Consider the following 19,959-nt stretch of genomic DNA (forward strand, 5'->3'; position numbering starts at 1 on the left):
AAGCAGAAACTATGTGGGTAAATGTTTCTTATTTGTTTGGATTTTGGGAGGTGTCGATTTTTCTCCTTCTAAACTCACTTGAAGCTCTAAGAAATTGAAATTAAAAGCCTTTGAATCTTGCTTGGAGTTACTTGTTTCCTCCCATTTTTAATGTTTGACACCGTTAACTATAGGACAAATATATCATTCCTCTTGTTCAAAAGAGTTTAGACTTTGCAATACAAGCAAACTAATGAAACTCAAGAAAACTTTAGTCCATGTTTGACCTTGGGAGGTGTTCCTTCCTTCATGCATGACCTGATGCCAAGTTGATTTTATGGTTTTTTTTATTACAGTACTTGATTTTGAATCATCATTTACATGTATATAAAAGTTTTACCCGTAAATTATTTTCCATTTGCAAGTAAGTCATTTCACTTTTTCTTCCAAAAAACGAAATGAGGTGGGACTCAAAATTGAAATTACGATTCCCATAGCTTTATTCAACTATAGAACAAACATTTTACATTATGAAAATATCAGCTATAATTCAGCCAGCATCTGTTAATTACTCTATATACAATTCTCACATCATTTATGTTAAAAGAAAAAATCCGATAAAATGGATACAAAAGGTTCTATACATGTTATAATGAGCCAGAAAAAAAAACTAATTGTTGGCTTCAGAACTTCTTTTTCAGTAGCTTTACTTGAACTGCTCTTCTCTGGCAGAATGCCTCAATCCTATCGCAGGCTTCAGTTATCACACTAGTTGGTGCCCCAAAGAATATCCTAATCCAGTTCTTTAGCCCAAGTACAGAACCTGAAGGAATGAAAAAAATGTTTTTTTTAAAAAAATAATTATGATTTCATCTTAATCAAGAGAAAATTATATGGTTTTAACTACTACCTCCATCCTGAAATAAGGTCATTTTTCAGTTTTTAGATATAATGTTTTGACTCTTCATCTTTTTTGAATTTTTTTATGATTAATATTTTTATTGTTACTAGATGATAAAATATGAATAGTATTTTATACGTAACTAATTTTTAAAGTTTTTTAACAAATTTTTTAAATAAGACGAATAGTCAAAGCATTTGGCACAGAAATCGAAAAATGATGTTATTATGGGATGGAGGTGGTAGATTACAAACTATCCAGATTTCATAGTCAGTACCCACAAAAAACAAATAATAGAAATTGTGAGATTGTAAGTCTAGCAATTAAAACTATACCAGGCAGAACTAGGACAGATTCTTCTTTAATCAATTCACGAGCGAAGTCCATGTCATCTTCAACACCGAATAGAAGGGAAGTGTTCACTTCAACCTGAATAATTTGAGGGCATCAATTCAAATGATATGGCAATAAATCATTAGAAATAGCTGAAATCAAGGTGTCTTCAAACAAACCATCATGAACATGGAGCCATGAGGTTTTGAGTAGCATTGCAGAGCTTCAGTCTGGTTCACTCTTCTGTAAAGAGTATCAGCTGCAGACTCAAGCAAGTTCACAATGTTTCGATGGAATTCAGTGTGCTCATTTGAGAGAATCTTAGGAAGTGCAGCCTGTGTGACAAAATATTGACCATCTTTAGTACAGCATGCACTCATTACAGTAGTATGTAAGAAATTAATGTTTATTTAATTTCTGACCTGAATTATGGAGGCAGGGCCTGAAGTCACATTCAGTAGCATTTCTGTTGCAGTTCTGACCTTTTGAAGATCAAAATTATGAATCTATATATGAAATTCATTCAAAAATAATGTGAAAACATGAAAGGAGATTGCTGCCTTACATGCTTGAGGGCACCAGTGGGGTCACAGAAGGCCAACCAACCAAGACGCCAACCTGGTAGCATGAATCTCTTTGAGAGTGCTCCAATGCTGATCACTGGTGTAATGTGTGCAAAGGAGGCCATTGCCACAAACTTGCTCCCACCAAACACCATATGTGCATATACCTCATCTGCTATGACTGGAATCCCCAATTCTCTTGCTGTTTCAGCAATCTACAAATCCAGCGAGATATGAGCGACTTTACGGTCCTTGAGAGCAACAAGAAGAACGACTTACGGTGTTTTAGAGTTACCAAAATGGTATCATATTTTATATTATAAAATTTTAGACCTATAATAACTTAATATCAGAGATACCTAATTTTACACTAGAAAAAAGTGATACATCTTCGAATACAGCAAAATTTCCCTAACAATTTTACATTTACATCTTTATCTATCAATGCAAAATTTGTAAAAGCATTTGAGTAACATGGTATTTGAGTAGCAAAATTTGTAGTGATCATTAAAGATTTAGATGCATTTGTGTTATGAAAAAAATATTTAATACGGAGTTAAATCCCTGACCTGGAAAAGGTGCTGTGCGGAGTACACCGAGCCACAGGGATTGTTGGGGTTGATGACAACGATGGCCGCCGTCGCGCCGTCCGCCAGGGAGCGCACGCCGGCGAGGTCGGCCTCCCAGCCCCGCCGCGGCAGGAGGTCGTAGAACCGTGGCTCGGCGCCGACGAGCTCGCAGGCCGCCTCGTACGGCGCGAAGCCCGGCCTCGGCAGCAGGATGTTCGCCCCCGGCGCGCCGCCGAGCACCGTGGTGATCGCGGTGATCGCGCCCGAGCCGCCCACCGTCATGAACACGTCGGCGTCGCGGGTGCGGTGGCGCGCGCCGGCGGACAGGTGGTCGGCGACGGCGCTGTTCGTGATCAATCCCGGCGCACAAGCACAGATTGGGTTAGCACTTCCCAGCATCAAGGAGGCATTCAGTGAGAGAGAAATGAAATGGCAAAAAAATTAATTCCTGATTACATGAAGATAAGTTCTAAAGTTATTGAGGAGGTAATTAACAAGTGATACCACGTAATTTTTTTCAGCCATCCAGATATATGCATGTAAAATTTGAAAGATTATCCCAAGTATTTGGGAGTATTAGAAATTTATTTTGTACTAAACAGTACGGTAGCTCCTGATAGCTCTTCAAGAATTCATTATGAAACCACTCTGATATATTCTGGAACGTATGTGGTATATCCTACGGAACATGATACAATGCACAATAATGGTGCAATGTCCAAGATGGTGCCAAGATTCATATCATTTTCACGGATAATGTGTTTTGCATGTTGATGTGTGGTTTATACGATCATTGCACATGAGCAGTACCAACAGGTCCACGAGCAACAGGTCGCAATTTTGAAGCACTACAGTTACAAGATAAACTGTTCGTCTCATTTGTACAAGAAAAGACGACAGAAGGGACCAATGTCATTCTCAAACTACAGCATACACAGTGGAGTTTTCTGAGGATTTCAGATCCAAATGTGTAGAATGAGCTGTTTAGCAAGCTAATTGGACAATTTTGCCAAATGTTCTTTTGAGTAGTGTAAAATTCCTATATAACTATTTAGGATAAGAGGAACACTTGAATTATATCTCTCACCTATAACTTATATTCCAATTATGTAGAGTTACTGTGTGCTGAACATTAAGCTATATGGTGTTACCTCTGAAAGGAACAAAAGATATTCTTTGACTTTACAGAGTCAAAGAAAAGATAGTAATCCTACTGTCCTGCCATGTTGGCTAGCTAAAATTTTGTCAATTCATATCTTTGAAAACTACATAAGTGTGGCGCTTTAAATGTGCTTCACAATATAATGAAATTAACCAAAGCTTTGTAGCTGCCAAACAGCATTATAATTTGGATAATAAACCTCCGGTAAGCATCAGCACATTTGATTTCAGTTCATATTAGCATCACCTAATCCAACATGTTTTAATGATTATGATTGCTGTGATTATTAATTTTCAAAACACTATGAAATGCCAAGAAATCAACAAGTTTTCACCAAATTAGCACACTCAAAACATGAAAGATTCACACCTACAAGAACACTTGCAAGGAGGAGGCAGGCATATGTGTACTCACCGGCGAGCGGCCGGGAATCCGTACGACGGCGCGTAGCAGTCGAACGCCCCGGACCTGGCCGCGTCGGCGACGGCCTCGGCGGCGAACTCGCCGCCGCGCCTGAAGCATGCGTGCGACGACGCGTCGCCGACGCCGAGCGAGATGAGGCCCCTGTCCGCGCCGGCGCCGGCCGCCCCGAGCAGCTCCCCGACGACTCCCCGTATCGACGCCTTCCGCTCCGTCGACAGCGACGGGTGGCACCTCACCGCGCCACCACCCCTCCACCCACCGGCGCCGCCGCATTGCTCCTGCACCGGCGCCGCCGCAACCTGAAGATCGACGAAGAAACCAAGAATCAGATGCTGAACATGCATGGACAGCACCCACCCACCACGATCATCAGATCACTGGAAACGTGCGTGCCTGCGCGGTTGGAGACATGAGAAGCTGAAGCTCTCTCACTCTCTAGAGAGAGAAATCGAGAGAGTTTAGAGAGAGAGAGGAGATTGATGTGTGCAAGCTCTGGCTGTCACGAGCGTGGGAGCGTGTGGGGTGTATTTGTACAGGCTGTGTGGCTCGCAAAGCCTCCACACCACTGACCACGCCGCGATTCACAGACGTTTCTCTTGGCCCTCGTCTGCTAGCTACCTGCTCCCTCCGTTGCAAAATCTACTGACCAGAATTCAATTAAATTTTATTCCGTAATATAAATATTTCTGATACTCCGTAGCACCTAAATATTTTTTATGTAAATTTTTTCATCGCAGGTATATTTATTTTATCAAATTCTTATTTATTGAAAGGTATCAAAATCATTTAATTATAATCTTAACTTTTATAAAAAAACATTAATATTTTGGAACGGGATAAAAACCGTCGTCGAAAGAGAGAGTGTCGTGAGAGGCTCACGTTCCGCTACGTAAACTGATGGAGGAAGAGCCAAAGCAAACAGGAGCACGCATGTCGTGTCAGGAGATAGAGCTCACAGCTCAGGATCGCCGCGAGATACACACAGATTTTTTTTTTAATTTACTTTCCTAGCATCTCTCTTTTTGTTTGAGAAAACGTACACTTGCGTGAGGATGCAAACCCATACTCGCTAACTTCGTATTTATTAAATATATAACATCGTTGATTTTATCTGATCCAAATTTTATCCCCTGACAACTCACGAAATATTTATGTTGAGAACATAAAAAGCATATATACTTAGTAATTTATAAGTACTTCTACAGTAATATAATTTTATTAGATATTATCGTGATGTACTAATATAAATTAGTGGTATGAAAGTGCACACCCAAGACTGTATCTACATCTCCGTATATTGTTTTATGGGGTAATTTTATGGTACCTAAGTAACTTAAGTTATCAAATATTTAGCGAAAAATTTTACTACCTCCATGTACTTACTAACTTGAGTGCTAAATTTTACATTAAAAAAATATATTATCTTGAGGTATCTTCTAAGAAAGCTAAAATTGCACATTTTAAATAAGAAGGCTGTACATTTGTATAATAAAAATTGTTTTACACAAGTCGAACTCTGTTGTTAGTAAATATTTAAACCTTAGGCCCTGTTTTTTAAATGGTTTTTTATTTTTATTAGTATGTTTTCCAAGCTCCTAAATGGTTTGTTATGTGCAAATATCTTCTATATAAAATCTTCTTAAAAATATTAATACATTTATTTATACCCCTCAAATAACTAATACAAAAATTAGATTATACATCAAACCATCAATTTCAGCTATCTCAGATAGAGTCTAATATTCTGGTTTGCTAGCCAAAGCATGGTGCCAAATTTGTTCATCTAACCTTTGGTATGATTGGCAAATTTTTGTGGCATGTATGAACCAAACAGAGTAAACCTTAAGGCTGTAAATTCTCAATCAACAAGCGTAACAGATAACGTTTCCCAGATAGCGTGCCTTGTTTGATTTCTTGTTCCTTACTGCGGTAATGCAAATTTGGTCGAAATTTACTTGCACACTCTTGAGCAATGGATTCTAAGAACCACAAAGATGGAAATGTTAGTAGCGAACAGGCCACGAAAAGATGATCCTGTCAAGCTCTCAACACTTGCAGGTTAGGCAAGTTAGTTTGATAGTGTTGCCACCATGCATGTTTATGGCTGTATGCAGCTGATGTGCATGCAGAACAGAACTAGAGTAGAGCGTGATGTTAATGACAAATTTAGTTTTATGTGACGTCAATTGGATATGAAAATTGAAGCCAGGATGAAAAAAAAATAATGTGTTCCAGGAAGCTCTTTTATGTTGTAACAGCGTTTTGATTTGATCTCCTCCATATCTTAGGCAAATTGCTTTTTTATCATTCTTAAAAAAATACCTTCAGATACCATTTTTTTCAATAAGATTTGCTTCGGTCCACTAAAAAGTAATAAAAAGTAATTCACGATATCAAATCGTTTATGATCGTTGAATTTAACAGTGCACATCCTACTCAGTTAGATCCAATGGTGGGAAACGATTTGATATCTCGAGATACTTTGTAAAAGTTTAGTAACTTGAGGCATAATGTATCTAAATGTGCTAGAATTTTACACTAAATTTTTTCATAACTCAAGGTACTTTTCAATGATGATAAAAAACCGTTAGGCAAAATAAAATGTATAAGATTAGAGTAACTTGCCACTGCAGTTAGACTTACAGGCTATAGTTATGTATCTTAAGCAGCGCTTTTCATCTATGATGCACAGGGGCCGGGGTTGTGCAATTTTACTGGATCATTGTCCAAAATTGGCAAGAACAGATACAAGCATGCAAGCAACCCTTGGACCATTGAGCAAGTACATTATCATAGTATACGCATGAAGATGAAAAGAAGCCTTGGAGTCTTTCAACCAGGCAAGAGTACTGCAATTTCTTTTGGTTGTATCTGATATATGAATCTGCCACATGTGTGGACCAAATCACTAAATAGAATGACTGCATCTCTTGGCCTCATTTGCATGTTCAAATGACTAGAATCCAAAGATCTGATTTCACCATATCAGTTATCTTCTGCATGCAAGCCACAACATCAAACATTTCAATTGCACAAAATCCAAATAAGCAATAAATTGGGGTACACCATACAGGGTATGGATTCACTCACCATTGTTACTGAATATATATCTTCAGCACACTGCAAATCTGCAATGCAGACATCAGTGCACCACTAAACTGACCAAAGATCTTCTTTTTTCTTGAGTTTTTGAAAGGGATAAACTGATGGGAGCGATGGTGATGAAGTTTGCTTCTGTGCTTCTGATGATCCTTCTCACTGCAGTTACCATGGCTGCTCTTCTTTTCTTCACTGGCAAGTTCATCCTTCCTTTTCCTCGGCCAAAATCTTCTGCTCTTTCAGAATCAAGAGTTCTTTTGGAACACAGGGTAGGAATCAGCCTTTTTTTCCTGCAAGTATTTTAAAATTCATCTATTCCAAATCAGGCCTAAGTTTTTGAAAAACAAAAGTTATAATAACTCTGAAATCTTGATTGGATGCAGGGAAAGCAGAGTACGCGGAGTGCGTTACTCGCCCTGAATGCAACCTCTACTGCAAGAACAAAGGATATTACAAGGGAGGCCAGTGTATGGAGCCAGACTACATGGACTGCTGCTGCTTTGCCTGAATAATTAGCTTGTTCCTGTGAAATGATCCATGATGTGTTTAAATAAAGTTCCAGCAAAAATCTGGAAAATACTGAAATCTACGGGAGTGAATGTGTCTGAATTCTGAAATGCCATGATGAGCAGTGGAAACGACACTCTGCTTGTTGCCTGTATAATTTAGTTGGGACATCTTCTCTAGAGCTGCTCCTGCCCGAATCGGGATCCTATGAAGTAACACGTGCTACTGCAGCTACTGCAGAGAGCTATAGTAGCATGAATTTAGATTTTTTTTATCATTAGATCAAAATGAACGGTCTAGATCAAGTGCTACAATACCTGAAGCACTATTCGCAACATTTTTTAATGGTTCCACTCGCATGAATAGTGTTATCTATTGTAATGTATTTCCCGCGCTTCATATTATAAGATTTTCTAACTTTGCCTAGATTTATTTGTATGGTAATAAATCTAGACATATATACATAGATACATGAGTGAATTTAGACAAACCAAAAAAATCTTATAATCTGAAAGGGAGGGAGTAGAAGATCCGGACCCCTCCTACCTATGTTTCAAGAACAGAAATTATGCATGGTTTTCCCCCTCATTTTTCTTCCATAGAGCAGCACATAAAAGATTGTAGGGGATACACATCCATTAGAGTATCTAGGATTATAAATTTGAGCTCATATAAATTTATTTAAATACCTTAAATATACCGTATCAAATATACAATACATGTTTAAAATTATTCAAAATTCAATATCACATATTATCAGGGGTGTATTCACCTTTTGTTCTCTTCATAAAAGTTAATTTTATTTTTTTACATAATCTTTTTGTGCCACCGGGACCACCCCCAATATGCACCCTGTCTTTGTCAAAATGACTAGTTGGACGCCATATTTTCTGCAAATAAATATACAAAATAATATTTCCTAAATAAATAAAATAAATAAATTTTCCATAAATGTGTAACATATATTTTCTCTAGGGTATATTAACTTTAATTTAATTTTATGTACGACTATCCATTTAGATTTGATTATTTGTTAAGACTTTTTAAGGTAACTACTGAGAGGAGGGGTTGAAGGTGAAGGGGGTTTTCTTTTTTTTTTGGAATGCATGCTACCAAGATGTCGAGAACTGTTTTTCAAAATTAAAGATGTCGAAAATTGTTTGCTATTATAAAGAAGTTTGTGATTCAACAGGAACACAGTCGCCATTCTAGACCCTATCTGCTTCACCGCTATCGTGTTCCCTAAGAGCTCTCCCATCCTTGAAGAGGTACAGTAGATTACATTAGATATCAAATTTTATATAGAAATCAGTGGTACTGGTAACTCTTTAAGAATGATAAAATTGCTAGTTTCCTAACGCCATGCGTCCCGCGTTTCACACGTAGCCGTATTTACTCCAAAGTAGTAAATGGTGTATTTTACAAAACTAAATTATAAAAATGATACTTTATCCACCGGTTTATTTTACATATAAAGGGAATCTTTTTCTAACTCTAGTAAAAAGAAACACCGCCTATGGATATTCATATGGATTAGGCTCTATATGAATTTGATTGGTATATATAGAATAAGATATGTATATCCATATGTACATATGGACCGATAAGATATAATAAGATATGTGCATCCCATTAAGCGGTTGTAGCCCGATTTATTACCAACTATATAATCATAGATTTTGTCGAGCAACAGATGTGAACGAGTTCTCATGGATAATTTTAGACGAGGCCTTCAGTTTATATATATATTTCAATTTAAAAGTGTTCACGATTGATTGTTATACTATCTCTATCTCTAGCTACCCGTACCCCGTACCCGTACCCATTCCCGCCCCCACCACGCCACCACTCAAGCTATATAAAGTTACTTTTTTTGCAATGGAAAAATAGAAATTCACTGAAACTGCAGTTGTAAATCTGCAGGGTATCCATTTAGACGTAATAAATGCAATTCTATCAGATAAGTTCAATCCAAATATGCAGCTAGCAAATTGGATGCAATAAATACAACTCTATCAGATAAGTTCAATCCCAAGCTATATATACTCTGTAACGAGAGCACGTACAGCTCCACCACAGTTAAATTAACCATTTCAACCCATTTCAAGAATCCAAGCACAGGGTACCTAGATTGCCAGAGTTAATCAAGATGGCAGCAAAGTTTTCTTCGGTCATCCTCGGAGTCCTCATCTTTGTGGCCATAGCTGCCACCCTCTTCTCCACTGGTAATCAGCTCCGTCTTCTCCAAACCATTTCCGCTAATGTTAGATCTTGACATATCAGGGGCATTGCTATTTTTTTAAAGTTTGCAAATAAAAGATACTTATAAATAAAACATATATATATATATTTCCTTAGAAATCTAAATAAACTATAGCGAAAAACATCTAAAATCAACTCCAAATTTAAAGCTGAAAATTCAAATTTCAACATACCAGTATAAATAGAAGCAGATAGATAAAGATGGTGCAATTTTTTACGGGATGAAAAAGTGATCTAGAGGATTAATTAATTTTTTAGTCTGTCAAGTGTCACTAAAGCTAATCATGCAATGTCATCGCCGAGTAATGCAGGTTTAGCCGCAGGTGGCCCTGCCTACGAGTACTGCCTCCTCAAGTGCGTCGATGAGTGCGACAGTTACTGCAAGACGATGGGGTACAACCATGGAGGCGACTGCAACACCGGACCCTGCTGCTGCCTGTGGTAATAGCAGTGCGGTAATGCTTGATCATGAAAAAAATTAATGGAGTAATGTAATGTAATGTAATGGTTTCATTATTCCATTCATGTAAGCTGCTTGATGAGACAAGACTACCAGTGAACTGAAATAAAATGCGTACATGTTGATGATATGAGTGGTTGATACTTGATACTCCATGATTTTGTCGTACACATGATATGGAATCAATTTAAAAGAAATTGTTTTCGTCGTGCTGGATGCACAGGGCTTACATTACAGATTGACCGTTTGATTTAGGCCAGGCCGGTGTCACGGTTTTGGACAAATTATGACTGAATTTTGATCAAATTTACTACTTCATTTGTTTTAAATATAAGCAACTGTGGGGTTTGAATTTATGTAAAATATAATCATTTCGATTACTATTTATAATACCATTCGTTTTATTAATTATTTCTAATTTAGAATTCTATCTATTTTATCCATCCAAACCCATTTCTCTCTTATTTATAATTCCAACCAGAAATTGATTACAGATATGTCAAAACATCGGAAAACCACCTAAACCAACCGGCTTTCGTCGAATCTGTGAAAGCCCGATGCTAATAAACTAAAATCCGAAACAAATATTCATAGAAGCATGACTTTTAGATTAGGTTATCTGAGGGACTAAGGCCCCCATTCGGTAGGAAGGAGGGGTGAGGGTGAGTTAGTTATCTAACGCAAAAAACGTCGTAATAGTTTACTACATGATTAATTAATTATTAATTATTATTATTTAAAAAATATAAAATAGATTGGATGTGATGTTTTTGGGAAAAGTTTCGAAGACTAAACAGGACGTTGGCGACGAAGGGCCAAGCGGATAGGGTGGTGAGCAGCAGCTGCTGCTCGGTTGTCTGGTTAGTGCAGAGAGCTGAGAGAGGTCGTCTGGCGGCGGCGCGGCGCTCGGCAGGGAGAGCCGGCCGGAGAGGGGCGCGCCGGGGGCGGTCGGCACCCGGCAGTGGAAGCGGGGCGGCGGCAAGGCGGGGAGCGGTCTGCTGGCTGCGGCCGGCGGGTGGCGGCGCGCTGGCGCGCGGCGTCGGCGGTGAGCCAGCGAGCACCGGAGGCCGAAGGGTGAGGGCGCGGCTGCGTCCTGCGCTGCAGCCCAATATTCAGGTTTGGTTGCCTCAGGCGTTGTTTTTTTTTTAATTTTTTTTCTAAAAACATCGCATCGAATTTTTAGACACCTAAATAAAGCATTAAACATAGATGAATTAAAAAACTAATTGTACAGTTACGAAAGAAATCTTAAGACGAATCTTTTGAGTATAATTAGACCATGATTAGCCATAAGTGCTACAGTAACCAATATATGCTAATGACAAATTAATTAGGCTTAAAAGATTCGTCTCGCGTGGTTTCTAGGCTAGCTGTGAAATTCGTTTTTTTATTCGTGTCCGAAAATCCCTTCCGACGTCCGGACAAACATTTGACGTGACACTTTTCTTAAGAATTTTCTTAATCTAAAACACCACCCCAGTCAAAAGAAAGCCAATAACAGTATGACCATAGTAGAATCCAGCATTGGACTTGTACGGCAGCCATCAGTGTATATTTCTTATAGAAGCTTTACACAAAACCCCAAAACATAGCTCTTGATCCTTAATTCCTTAGTCTAAGGACATTAGCTATAGAGTAGTAGTAATCTGCCATGTTTTTTCTTCCTAACAGATGAGCTAAATATATACCAAGAAAAAACAAAGAGACACACAAATCCATTGGAAACAGAGTAACATACTATATTCCAACAAGAAATTGTTCAGTGCAAAAAAAAAAAATAATGAACTTACAAGGATTACAAATTGGGTAATGTACATACAAATCTATGTTGTGACCAATTCAATGAAATATGACTTAATTTTGACATTTCATGTTATATATAATATATACCGTACTATACCCTAACATTTTAATACCCAAGTTTTAAATTTCTTGGCGACGAAGGGTCAAGCGGATAGGGTGGTGAGCAGCTGCTGCTTCGTCTTCCTCCTCCATGGAGGGACAAAGAGATTAGCTTCTGCATTGCGGTGGAGGATGTCGGCGATGCCCACCTTCCACCTCGCCCCGGACCTTCCCGTCTCCCGCCTCTGCTTCGGTCTGGTCCGCCGCCGCCCCCAAAATCCTTCTCTTCCCCTCTCTTGGCGTTCTGTGCTGACTCTGCGCGTGGGTGGATTCAAGGGACGATGACGATGGGGGAGCAGAGCGGGCTGCCGGAGTCGCTGCGCCTCCTCGACGCCGCCTTCGACGCCGGCGTCAACTTCTTCGACTCCGCCGAGATGTACGGACTTATTCACTCTCTCTATCTAGACAACAAATCGAGGGGCTTTTCTGAAAAATAAAATGCAAAGTATTTTCCAGGTACCCGGTCCCACAGCGCAGCGAGACGCAGGGGCGCAGCGAGGAGTTCCTCGGCCGCTGGCTGCGGGCCCGCCGGGCCCCACGTGACAGCGTCGTCCTCGCCACCAAGGTCAACGGTCAACGCTTCTTCGTCTTTCAGCTTAGCACTACTACTTGCACACAACTCAACTGAAAATGCTTGCTATACATTTTATCATTCCTCTTCTTCAAAACATTATTGAAAAACATGTGTAATTATTATTTATTTTGCTGTGGTTGGATTTAGTACTACACATATATTTTAAGTATAACTTTATCTTTTCATATATTTAGACATAATTTCGGAAAAAAAATTGAATGGTCAGACGTGAGTCAAAAATCCAATGATGTTATCTTTTAAAACTATTTAACACAGAGGGTGTATTAGCATCGTTTCTTGCTGTTCTTGATGCTGGATTGGTAGGACAGGTCGCGGGGCCTTCCGGGCAGATGACGTGGATCCGCGATGGGCCTCTGTCTCTTGATTTGTGCAACATCACGGAGGCGATCGATGGCAGGTTGGTCAATTAGAATATCTTGTTCACAATTCCAATTCTAGTGCTCTTGTTCTGTTCAGAACTTGAGATGTTTGCATGACATACCATACTCCTTGTTGAATGTGTACTCCCTGATGTATAGCAATGCAATCATCGCAATGCTTCACAAGTATTATGTTGCTTGTAGATTGGAGAGATCTTTCTGCAATTCTGTTTGCATATATACTGAGTGCATCTTGTGTTTCTTGGGATGTTGCTGCAGTCTGCGGAGGCTGGGAGTGGATTACATTGATCTTTACCAGATACATTGGCCTGATCGGTCTGTGCAACACGCTTACATGCCAACTAGCTGTGAAATACTGTATTTCCATGTTGCTACCTTCTGTTTCTATGCATTCTCAGGTTTTAACTGGCCATTCTGCGCTTCCTTGCAGCTATGTTCCAATGTTTGGGGATACAGAGTATGATCCAAGCCGTCACTATGTATCAGTTCCAATAGAAGAACAGCTAATTGCTCTTGGAAGAGCCATAGATGCTGGCAAGGTATGTTGCAAGGTTTATTCATTGTTATAAAAAAACGTTACTACTTATGGTTGGCAGGTTTATTCATTGTTTATGTTAGATTAGGTACATTGGCCTTAGCAATGAAACACCATATGGGTTGATGAAGTTCCTTCATCTGAGTAGAAATTCCCAACTGCACAACAAGATTCTAACAGTGCAAGTAAGTGTTACACCTTTATTCTGATCCTACAATTCACCTTACTTAGTATGAGCACACGCTCATATCTTTTTCTGCAATTCTTTTGCAGAACTCGTATAACCTGCTATGTCGAAATTTTGATTCTGGGCTAGCAGAATGCTGTCACCACGAGAGGTTTCTATTGTATAACCCTGACATTGACTCTTATCTTCACCACTTCCTTCCCAGTGTGTCACTCTGTGAAATGATGATAAATTTGCGAAATGTGCTCGTCACATGCTTTTCGCTATACAAATTAAGATTCTTCAAACTGATACTGAAGTTCTCTTTCTGAATATGCAAAAATGCAGAATCAGCTTGCTAGCTTACAGCCCAATGGCCATGGGTATTCTTTCAGGGAAGTATTACTCGTGGGATGATGGCGGCCCATCAGATGCAAGAATGAATCTTTTCAAAGGTCTGAAGTTGCACATACTGCCTGCATCTTTATTTTCGTCCTGCACCACTGAATCGTGATTAGTCCTCCTGTTTTATAGGAAGATACTCTGAAGGCGAATCCAGATATAATCTTCAGAACCCGAAAATGAAAGCTGCTGTGAAGGTGGTCTGGTGATTTATTTGTTGTCCTTGTAAAATATCTCAGTGCTTACATTGTTCTTATAAATTAACTCAGGAATACACAAAAATTGCTGCTAAGCATGGGATTTCTCCAGCAATTCTAGCAGTTGGTATGTCAACTCATCATTTTTTTGTAGTATTTGAAGTCGCATTCTCTTACTGTTGCTTTCATATCCTTGTCTCTTAATGTTGCTTTCAGCGTTTGTTCTGAGGCACCCCCTTGTGGCATCGGCTGTTTTTGGCGCAACCAAAATTTCGCAACTCACAGAAGTTCTTCAGGCCACCAGGGTTCATCTCTCGGAGGAAATTGTTGCAGAGATCAATGAAGTTCATGCTAGATATCCCAACCCTTGCCCATAAGAAGTTTCAGAACATAGTAGTCACCTACATGCATCTCTGTTTTTCTTCTTCTTTTTATGTAGAATTACAATGCAATATGATCATTAGTGAGTAACAACTAGCAGTTTTTGCCAGAGATGAATTCATTCAACTTGTCCTATTGTTTTTGCCTAGAAGTGATTATCTGATAAATACAGTGACTGCTATGTAAGTATGAATCAAGAATGATTGTTGCAAAAGTGGATAGAAAGAAAAGAGACAGCTTCTACTGTGGCAAAATTTTGATTTTCTCAATTAATTTGGGCCAGGCCAGCATGAAGCAATTTTTGTTTTGCTTATCTGTGAAGGCCAATCCACCGACAATACACTGGACCATGAGCGACAGTACGGGAAGCAGAAGCGTCCAGCCGTGCAAAATATGATGCATCAACTGTACTTTTGTTCGTATCCCTCCAAATTAAATCCACCAAATAATCAAAGCAAAGTAATTAACAATAATGCAAAAAAATGCACTATTTAAGCACATGGCCGGCACGCACGTCTCTCACCGTGTCGATCGCCATGGCGTCCGGCAAGCTCTCCTCCTCCGTCGCGCTGCCGGCGTTCGCCCTGATGGTGGTGGCGCTGCTCGCCGGCGGGCAGGCCGAGCACCTGCACTTCTACATGCACGACGTGCTGACGGGGGCGACGCCGACGGCGGTGCAGGTGCTGAACGGGCCCGGCGGCCACTTCGGCGACACGATCGTCATCGACGACGTGCTGACGGCGGGCTCGAGCCGGTCGTCCGCCGCCGTGGGGCGCGCCAAGGGGCAGTACATCTGGGCGTCGGTGGGCAACCCGGAGCTGCTGGTCACCATGGAGGTGGTGCTCACCTCGGGCCCCTACGCCGGCAGCTCGGTCACCGTCGTCGGGAGGGACGACATCGGCGCGCCGGTGAGGGAGCTCTCGGTGGTCGGCGGCACCGGGCAGTTCAGGATGGCGACGGGGTACGTGCTGTGGAAGACGGTCAGCCTCGACCACCCCAACGCCATCCTCGAGCTCGACGTCTACGTCAACCCGTGAGAGCGAAACCGCCGGCCGCCGGCGCCGCCGCCACCGTGCATGCATGGCTATCTCAGGCGGCGAAGATGACACACGTGGCGTGTGCAAGCGCACGACACGTGTCCAAACTACAATACTATTTCCACTAGTACTTCGATCCAATCTACGTACCCACAGTGACGAATAATATAGACAAATCTCTTCTCTGTAAGTTGTATCTTGTGTGTAAAACCGTGTAGAAGAATTAATGAGATTTGTCTTCGATCACAATTTTTTTTTCAGTTGGTCAAATGATTTGTAATTTTCAGTGCAAAAATGAGCATGTGTGATTATGCAAAGTAAAATATTTTTTATCTTTACAAAGTCCAGGAGGAAAAAGAAATAAGTTATTATGATTTGTTAATTTCCATCAGTAATACATTGCCAAGCACTTTTCCTGGTCTACGGCCAGATAATTTTCTGCCGATAGTGTACAATTGTACAAATGCCTCAGTTCAGATCGATCAGTACCCAATTCAGACTTGGACGTATGCGTCTAATTACCAGATAGTTGACAGAATGTCAGATATACTCTTTTTAAGTGAGTGTATGTGCAATAATAAAAATACAAAATATATACTTGCTTGTGGGCCATAATTGATTGCTTGTGGGCCGTTGGAGCCGCATTATTGCTAGCTCGGCCCACACGAGTTGCTTCATGTGACACTGCTCAGTGCTCACTGCTGAGCTCAAACATATACACAGTACTAAAACGACTACTCCCTTTTTTTTTTTGATTTTTCAATGTACCCTCAAATAATTGTGAGCCGTTTATTGCTTTAGATCCGAAGACTCTAATTGTATTATACTACATCGTAGTAGGCGTAGTAGAAATTTTATAGGGGTAAAATGAAAATTAAGATATATAACACTACGATAAATTTATATATCATATATCATATTAAAATAGATGAATTGATAAATAAAAATTACCAAATTTGAAATAAAATTTTTAATAAACTTATTAGAAATACATAGTTAGATTTAAATTTACTACACTACTACCACTAGTAGTGTGAGGTACTGTACCCTTACCTTTTTTATTGATGCAGTTGACTTTTAAATCTACGTTTAACCATTCGTCTAATTTAAAAAAATTAAAAATATAAATTATTTTATTATGATTTAATTTATTACTAAAGTAATTTTAAGCATGATTTATAATTTTTATATTTATGTAAAATTTTTGAATAATACGATAAAAATGGTCAAACGTAGATTCAAAAGTTAATGGCGTCAATTAAAAAAAACCGAGTGAGTATACTGAAGTCCTAACTGCTACAAATAGATAAATAAATAAATAAAACATTCTCTATTAGTCTATTTCCAAAACAACGTGGTATCATGGACTAGCTTGAAGGTTTGAATTGGGATAGGATCGGATTAGGACTTTGTTGTTTATCTAGCTAGGGTTGGCCTTCACACCACAACTAGTTTTGGATTATCGAAGGGTTAGGGCCCTTCTTCGAAACATGGAGGTTGGTCTGGGATTTGGGTTGGACATTAGCCCATCAAACTTTAGCTGCCATTCCATTTTATATTTCCAAAGTGTAGGCTAAGTTAGTTGCTACCATGTCATGTCACTTGCTACAGGGTGTAGATGGAGTCACACGTATTTTTGGGTTATGATGACCTCTGCTAATGCAGAATTAAACTAATTCACTGACCTGGTTGAGAAGCTATTGAAATTGAATTAATCTTGTGTTCTTCCTTCTTTCCTCCTTCTCTATCTTTTCTTCATTTCTCTCTTCTAAGATCACTTCACGATCTCCTTTCAATGCTTCCGATGATTGGGCAATTAGGGTTTTAGATCAGGTACAGAAGAGTTGCGTGTCTCCCCCTCCTTTGTTCCTCTCTTTATATAGTATCGGCGGGGCTCGGATTGTATCTCAAATTTATTTAGAAAGTTTAGATTCTACTGATCACCGAAACAAACTTCGCCTTATCTCTTATCTGTTTTTTTTTCTTGTTAGATAAGGACATGGGTAAATCATGATGGATTTAACTTTATTTATCCCGGCCTATCCATCTCAATTTTCTGTTATCCGATGTTTAACCAAAAAAATCAACCAACATTTCTCCTTGATTTAGAGGTTTAGCAAATAAGTAAAATTAAACAAAATAGCTCCCGAAAGCAATGTGTCATAACAATATTTTGCATCATTGAGACTACAAGACCTATAGTTTATTATAATGCTTAAATAAACTCAATCTTAACTTAGCGGGATGTTGATTGAAAAACTTATACTCCTATCTAGGATCTTCTCAGGTATGGATCTATAATAATAACTTAGTATTGATTATTAGTAATCCGAACTTGGGACATGTCTTACATAACATAGTGCATATGTTATTACTCGAAACATAAATCATATATTATTGCACAATTCATTGTATAATTAATCATCAAGTGTGCATAAAAATTGCTCCGCGATGCTGAAGCATGGTTAAACTTAAATTAATGTACACTAAAATGAAAGAGATATAATCATTTAATGCCAAACTTGGGAAAATAAAACATAAACTTTTGAATTTATTTTACAAATATGATTAAATCCATACATTAGTTTCACCATAAAATTTTGAACCAAAACTATATGTTATTTAGGTTTAAATTTTTTCGAAAAGGTATGAAATTTCTCAAATTTGATTTGATATTATTTTTAAAATTTAAAATTTTATTTTATTTTGCAACACCCCCTTTGTTTTTTACACCTAATCTTTTAAATTATAGGAGCATACAGATAATAGGCCCTACTTCTAATTCCGTGAAGACTTCTACTCCTATCTTTTGTTACTAATTGTACAATGTAAAAGTTATGTCGATATTTTGTACCAGTAGTAAATATATGGGGTGACGCATGAGACAAAAATTATGATGGTGCATAGGAGACAACGGATTATCCACGTTCGGGCCTTCAACTACAAAGTAATACCCTACTCCTACAGGTCATGGTTGAGTGTTGTTTATTAGTAGGGTGTTTAATATCAAGGGATCTCACATGTCCTTTAGGAACCCCTTATCTTCGCTTATATACCGAGGAACCAAGCTACAAGGTAGGGAACATAATAAATACGGCTTTGGTTTCCTTATTTGTACATGATATTGCTTGATTGAGATTATATTTCCTGTCATAGGATACAAGGTAGCATATTATCAAAGTTATAGTCTATCTGATATATCATTGATTCCGACTACCCTTTATCATAACTAATTATGCCTTCTATGTAAGGTCACCTGGTAAACATATCATCCACAGTAGTCCCCAAGCGCTTCATAGTTCAGCTGCAGTCTTCCTCACGGTTCATGACAAACTCCGAGTGCTTTAACTCTCCCGATTCCTCTTCCCAAGTGTTGCCCTTCTTCTTGATGTATTTCAGAGAGACTGTGGAGGGCTTCATTGATGAAATCCTAGGTGCATCGAATAGATGCACCTATTAGGTGTAGCCTCCGACTCCCTTAGATTAAAAATAACTGAAGATGAAGTCTTATAGGACTGCATTCAAATATGAATTTGATAGGTGCCAGGAGGCATAGTCAATAGACTAACCCCGAGTGTTTCCATCCCAAGTACAATAGCACCGGGTGGTTTTACGCGGGTATGACATATGGCTCAAGGCCGATGCACTGGGTGTTCTCATCCAATACTTGCTTTATTAAAAGACCAACTGTCGACTCTTTTTAAGAATGTACTGTTGATACCCAAGTGTTGATGCCAAATCTGTTAATCTAGTGTGCTTAATACACGCCACATTTTCAAAAAGTAGTGAAACTTACCATCTAGATTCAAATCCTACATTTGATGTGGATGCTCGTATTTATGATAAATTATTTTTTAGTGGTAGATGACGTATCGGTCGACAGCGAATCCTAGGGTGACTTCTTTAATCTAAAAACAATGATGGACTGTATTTAGAGTTGCCCATAAAAATGGGGTGCGTTGGCAAGGGCGGAGCTGCTATATAGCTAGGGGTGCCCAGGCACCCGGTTTAGAAATGTTTTTACTAGGGTTTATCTATTTTTACCATATATATACCATCTCAATTTAAATTTAGGCATCCGTAACAGTCTAAGATCAGTTCAAAGC

The 19,959-nt window shown here is 39.1% G+C and overlaps 3 protein-coding genes across 4 annotated transcripts; 2 read left to right on the plus strand and 1 right to left on the minus strand.

Annotated features, from left to right (window-relative positions):
• Positions 1–477: 477 nt before the first annotated feature.
• LOC102710536 (nicotianamine aminotransferase 1-like) lies at positions 478–4,274 on the minus strand. Its single transcript, XM_040528577.1, has 7 exons — positions 3,922–4,274; positions 2,346–2,688; positions 1,779–1,991; positions 1,636–1,695; positions 1,393–1,548; positions 1,216–1,309; positions 478–802 (listed from the first exon to the last, which is right to left on the minus strand). The coding sequence occupies exons 1-7, from the start codon at positions 4,272–4,274 to the stop codon at positions 663–665; spliced, it is 1,359 nt and encodes a 452-aa protein (XP_040384511.1). The 3' UTR covers positions 478–662.
• A 6,927-nt stretch (positions 4,275–11,201) lies between these two features.
• LOC102710823 (protein tas-like) lies at positions 11,202–15,060 on the plus strand. 2 transcript variants are annotated; one of them, XM_015842335.2, is made up of 13 exons: positions 11,202–11,374; positions 12,203–12,353; positions 12,437–12,536; positions 12,617–12,725; positions 13,064–13,152; positions 13,394–13,450; positions 13,566–13,674; positions 13,754–13,855; positions 13,944–14,008; positions 14,185–14,291; positions 14,371–14,435; positions 14,508–14,562; positions 14,652–15,060. In XM_015842335.2, exons 2-13 carry the CDS (start codon positions 12,293–12,295, stop codon positions 14,810–14,812), a joined length of 1,080 nt encoding a protein of 359 aa, XP_015697821.1. In that variant the 5' UTR covers positions 11,202–11,374; positions 12,203–12,292; the 3' UTR covers positions 14,813–15,060. The 2 variants fall into 2 exon arrangements, with proteins under 2 accessions (XP_015697821.1, XP_015697822.1); XM_015842336.1 differs by lacking the exon at positions 11,202–11,374 and having other exon boundaries at positions 11,681–12,358.
• A 290-nt stretch (positions 15,061–15,350) lies between these two features.
• On the plus strand, positions 15,351–16,199 carry LOC102707166 (dirigent protein 21-like). Its single transcript, XM_006663567.3, has one exon. It carries the CDS (start codon positions 15,353–15,355, stop codon positions 15,851–15,853), a length of 501 nt encoding a protein of 166 aa, XP_006663630.2. The 5' UTR covers positions 15,351–15,352; the 3' UTR covers positions 15,854–16,199.
• The last annotated feature ends 3,760 nt before the right edge of the window (positions 16,200–19,959 follow it).

Source organism: Oryza brachyantha, chromosome 11, assembly GCF_000231095.2.
Source record: "Oryza brachyantha chromosome 11, ObraRS2, whole genome shotgun sequence".
Lineage (NCBI taxonomy): Eukaryota > Viridiplantae > Streptophyta > Magnoliopsida > Poales > Poaceae > Oryza > Oryza brachyantha.